Source organism: Gadus macrocephalus, chromosome 1 (genome assembly GCF_031168955.1).
Source record: "Gadus macrocephalus chromosome 1, ASM3116895v1".
Classification (NCBI taxonomy): Eukaryota; Metazoa; Chordata; class Actinopteri; order Gadiformes; family Gadidae; genus Gadus; species Gadus macrocephalus.
Window position 1 is genome coordinate 25,402,739 of NC_082382.1, and position 4,648 is coordinate 25,407,386.

Here is a 4,648-nt window from a genome sequence, read left to right on the forward strand (position 1 = left end):
CCAGCTTTGTGTCTTTTGATACCTGCCACTCATCAGTGCAGACGCATGTAACCTTCTGTCAAACTGCTGCTGTGCTGTCAGATTTCATGTGTTGTCTTGTCTGTAATATCCAGACCCCCAAAGATTTTCCAGTCCACATCTGAAAGTATTGCTCTGGACCTCCCTTGAAGTCTTGCTCCGTTGCTGTATTGAAGGGTGGATCTCTCCTAATCTCAGTTCAGGCCTGGGTTTATTCACACTTTCTGGAGATTTCCTGTTTGAGTGTTTTACATAAAGGACCTTTCAATATTAATGTGTGCGCGTCAATATCTCATCACTAAAGATTTGTGAAGGGTAAAATATAACTGTTTTGGTTGTTAAGGGTTTCCTCACAGCTCAAATGCATTTCATTATGTTTCGGCCCTCTGGTCATAGACACCTTTTTATACTCATTCATATGTTTACACTCATGTTAACGTTTGTGCACAAATACTGTTTATTACAAAAAATCCCTACCAAACTTTGCGGGATTGACTTTGGGTCTGGCATGCACTCTCAACTAACTTAACCTTAAACTGTATGGCACCCACTGGCACCTTCCACAATACAGGCCACTACAGGCCACCGTAGTCTTGGGAGAGAGGCGTGGGGGGGGGGGGGGCATTCAGTTGGAGTTGCAGTAACCTCTCCCTTGGGTGCTTTCTAAGTTCTACACACTGCTACTTTCATTGTGGAGGAGTTCATCAACATTTGAATGATGAAAGCCACTGCAATGACTGGGTCACATAAAGCAGACAGTCATTGATATATCCCTGAGCGTAATAGGAAAGCAGTAATTATTAAGCAGTATTTTTATTTGAAGAACTTTGCGAATAGAGCCCAATGTATGCAGAGGTAGCCTAACATCAACACACTGCAGGCCTCAAAAACAGTACAGGGCACTTGTTCATTGGCCCGCATGGACAAGCAATTGGCAAAGGGAAAATGATGACCATTGACGTTTATGTAGATAATTATTGTAATCCACTCAAACATCCGCCATTAGTTTGCGAGTGTTGTGGCTAATGGGGTTGGTCATTACAAACCCACTTATCATAAATGTGTTGGCGACGGCGTGTTGAAAGACCCCACCACCTATTAAACATCAGTTGACTTGTCATTCCACCGATCTATGCAGCATGAATAAGCGTTATTATTTACATGACGTCTGCTCTTACAATAATTACCCCACAGATGGCTTATTAATCGTCACCTCTGTGGAGGTTTTCAATCCACAGAAATATTATTAATGACTCAGTGGCCGTTTTCCTCTCCGGTGCTCGACGCGGTTATCAAACGGACCAACCGATATGGCTGGTTTTATAAAAAGCGCTGGGGTTGGAGTTGTATTTGTTTCCGTTTACCTTTTAAATACTGAGTCACGACACAAGGCTATTACGAGAGCGCGCTTGGATGTAATTAGCCGTTAGCCTCTGTTTGAATCAGCGTCACTGTCAGGGGACCGGGCGTGTTTTCACAGGGCTCTGATGTGCTACATAGGTCCCTCACGTGTTTTATTAAGGGTGGGATTTATTTTATTTTATTTTATAAGGTCTACGACTCAATCAAAGTCAAGTGCTTGTTTCACATAAATCAATTAATCAATTTGTTTTTCTATAACTATTTACAATTTAATAAAAACGTTTGAACATTTGAAATAAGAAATTAATTATATATATATATATATATATATATATATATATATATATATATATATATATATATATATATATATATATATATATATATATATATATATATATAAAAACTAATTCTATAGTATAGTAGATGTAGCAATAATAGTAGTGGTTAATAAATAGTTTGCATCTAGTTTACAGCTTTGGGACCAAGTTATGTGTGCAACACTGTCGAATGGATCCTGTCTGTTTGCTCATTGGAAGAGGCCTTCTGTCTGTGGAGCAGCCTGCCGGCCACAAGCAGGTCATTGCCCTTGGCTTCTGCACTTGTGCCAAAGGTTGTCAAGTGACACTTACAACTAGCAGGTTTACACATTTAGCCTAGGAAAACTAAGATGAACAGGTACGTATATGCTCCAACCTAATTCATTGAATAATATATGTACACATTTGTTTCTAATGAACCCACTCCTACGTTTTGGTGGCAGTGTGTTTCGTGTCTGCGTCCTGTCCGTCCTCCTCCACGTCTCCGGGAGTGTGGAGCTGACCGGGTTGTTCGGTAGCTTCAGCTCCCCGGGCTTCCCCGAGCCCTACCCCGACAACCACCGCCTGGTGTGGAACATCAGCGTCCCAGAGGGCCACCGAGTCAAGCTCTACTTCACGCACTTCAGCCTGGAACCCTCCCAGCACTGCGAGTACGACTACCTGCAGGTGTGTTCACGGCACGCTGCACGGACAGAGAAGACTACCAACGGCCCAGAGAACCGCCGCACCGTACTTCCTGTTTCAAGTGCCTCCTTTGACCCCCCCCCGCCCCCCCCCTGCCCCTTGTCAAATCAGGTGCTGGCGGAGGGCAACGAGACGTTGCGTTTCTGCGGCGATGGCGAGAAGGGCTCAGAGAGCGCCCCGAGGAACACTGTCGTCCTGTCAGCGAGGGAGCGTATGTCGGTGGTCTTTAACAGCGACTACTCTAACGAGGGCCGATTCACTGGCTTCAGAGCGTTTTACACCTCCGAAGGTGACGCATGATGTGTGGCTTTGGCCGCCAGGCACACACGCTCGTGTTAGGTTCCCTTCTGTCTGTGGGCGTGTGTGTGTGCGTGTCAGTGTGTATGTCAGAGTTTAAACACTGTTTTTTTTCACCATTGAATGTGCACTGTTTGAATAGAAAATATATGAACCCTAACAGTAGCTGACATATTTTGTTCTCTCTTTCGTAGACATTAACGAGTGCCTCGCGACGGCAGACGGCGAGGATGTGTGTGATCATTTATGCCACAATTACATCGGAGGATTTTACTGTACGTGTCGGCTGGGATTCCTTCTCCATGACAACAATGCGTCCTGCACTGGTAAGAGCTTATTATTCAGACCCTGAGGCACGTTCGTTTTATCATCAATTCTGTAACAATAGTATAACACATAATACATTCAGGATTACATGGCTTGTGTTGAGTGTGAATAGACAAAACATAAGAAAATGATGTAAAATGCTCTTCATCGATTAGAGTGCTACTAGTAATCTCTGTCTGGTCTTCTCTCAAAGAGCTGAGTTGGCTCATTTAGTCAATTGCTTGCTTCAAAAGACTATTAGAGCTGTGGGAGTAGCTAGCTCTTTTCCAGGGGGTTGATTTGGTGACATTTGAGGCACAGCCAGAGACTTTATGAGAGTGTAGGCTGCCGGAGGGGGCGGGCCCAACTCGTTCCAGCCTGATAGATGCACTGATGCACCCTGCAGTGGATCTGTGGCCAGGAGGCACGAGACAAGGTTAATTACCCCCCGATCCCTGAGCAGAGAGCACCCCCCCCCCCCCCAAAGACAGAAAAAAGGAAAGAGAATCGTTGTAAATTGATACCTGTTTGCAGGACTAATAGAGCCCAGACGCTCGGTCTTTATTCACAATTACCAGCATGGATGTGTTGAAGACCACGCACCAAATGGGCTGGAACGATTATCTGCCGTCAGATAACCCAAAATGATATGAATTACATCGGCTCGGTCTCCCAGCTACACTTCATCTGTCGCTGTCTGTTACAACCTCTGTGCAGCACACTAATCCAATCTAAATCAATCGCATTCTTCAGAATGCCTGAAAAGAACACAATCTTTTTTTCGTGTACTAAGTTTTAAATCCCGACCTATCCCATTTGACCCCATCGGAGTACGATGTCCGGTTGTCTTGCGTGTGCCCTCTCCCCAGTGCCGTGCCCTAGCCAGGTACTGACCACCCCCTCGGGGGTGCTGACCAGTCCGGGGTACCCCTCGCCCTACCCCCCCATGAGCCAGTGTGACCACACCATCCACCTCCCCGAGGGCCACCGCCTGCTCCTGGACTTCCCGGAGCCGTTCGACGTGGAGGCCCATCCAGAGATCCCCTGTCCCTACGACACCCTGAAGGTGGGTCACGTGACCCAGGGGGCCAATCGGAAAGAGGCGCAGGCCGAATGAATGAGCAATGTATTCCTCGCCATGCCCTTAATTGTGGAGGTGTCCCGGAGGATCTACGATCCGGGCCGCTCCACACATATGTTAGTCCCCTGGCTGTACATCATCCAGTCAGCAGCACCGTGGTCCACAGCTGATCTCCGGTCCTTCCCCTTCTGCCTCCACCAGATCTGGACGACGGGGCAGGAGTACGGGCCCTTCTGTGGCTCGTCAGCCCCGGGGCGCATCGACACGGGGAGCTACAGAGTGCACGTCAGCTTCAGGTCGGACCGCTCCGGGAAACACAAGGGCTGGAAGATCAAGTACACCAGCAACACGTCGGATTAGGGCAACGGGATGAGCCCATTGGGGTTTAATAACATCCATAGATGATATTCTAAAGGGCTGTTCTAGCTCTTGCAGAGAGTGCCAGAAGCTCTATTGCAATGAGAAAGGTTTGCATGTATTGCATATACTGCAGGTGTCACAGTAGGACAAGGATTGCAACACTATTGCCTTTGATACAAGAACACCAGACGCTAGTGCAATAATAAAGTCCTGAAACTTC

General features: G+C 46.8%; 1 protein-coding gene across 2 annotated transcripts; it reads left to right on the forward strand.

Annotated features, from left to right (window-relative positions):
* The first annotated feature begins 1,901 nt into the window (after positions 1-1,901).
* Positions 1,902-4,648, forward strand: masp2 (MBL associated serine protease 2). Of its 2 annotated transcripts, none has more exons than XM_060054321.1 (6): positions 1,902-2,058; positions 2,144-2,366; positions 2,496-2,673; positions 2,876-3,007; positions 3,857-4,053; positions 4,270-4,648. In XM_060054321.1, exons 1-6 carry the CDS (start codon positions 2,051-2,053, stop codon positions 4,426-4,428), a joined length of 897 nt encoding a protein of 298 aa, XP_059910304.1. In that variant the 5' UTR covers positions 1,902-2,050; the 3' UTR covers positions 4,429-4,648. The 2 variants fall into 2 exon arrangements, with proteins under 2 accessions (XP_059910304.1, XP_059910314.1); XM_060054331.1 differs by having other exon boundaries at positions 2,496-2,595.

What these genes read in the sequence shown, in the direction of transcription:
- masp2 (XM_060054321.1), top strand. An exon ending in GCGAGTACGACTACCTGCAG is followed by an intron (nt 2,367 to 2,495) that starts GTGTGTTCACGG and finishes TTGTCAAATCAG; the next exon opens with GTGCTGGCGGAGGGCAACGA. An exon ending in GTCCCTACGACACCCTGAAG is followed by an intron (nt 4,054 to 4,269) that starts GTGGGTCACGTG and finishes TGCCTCCACCAG; the next exon opens with ATCTGGACGACGGGGCAGGA.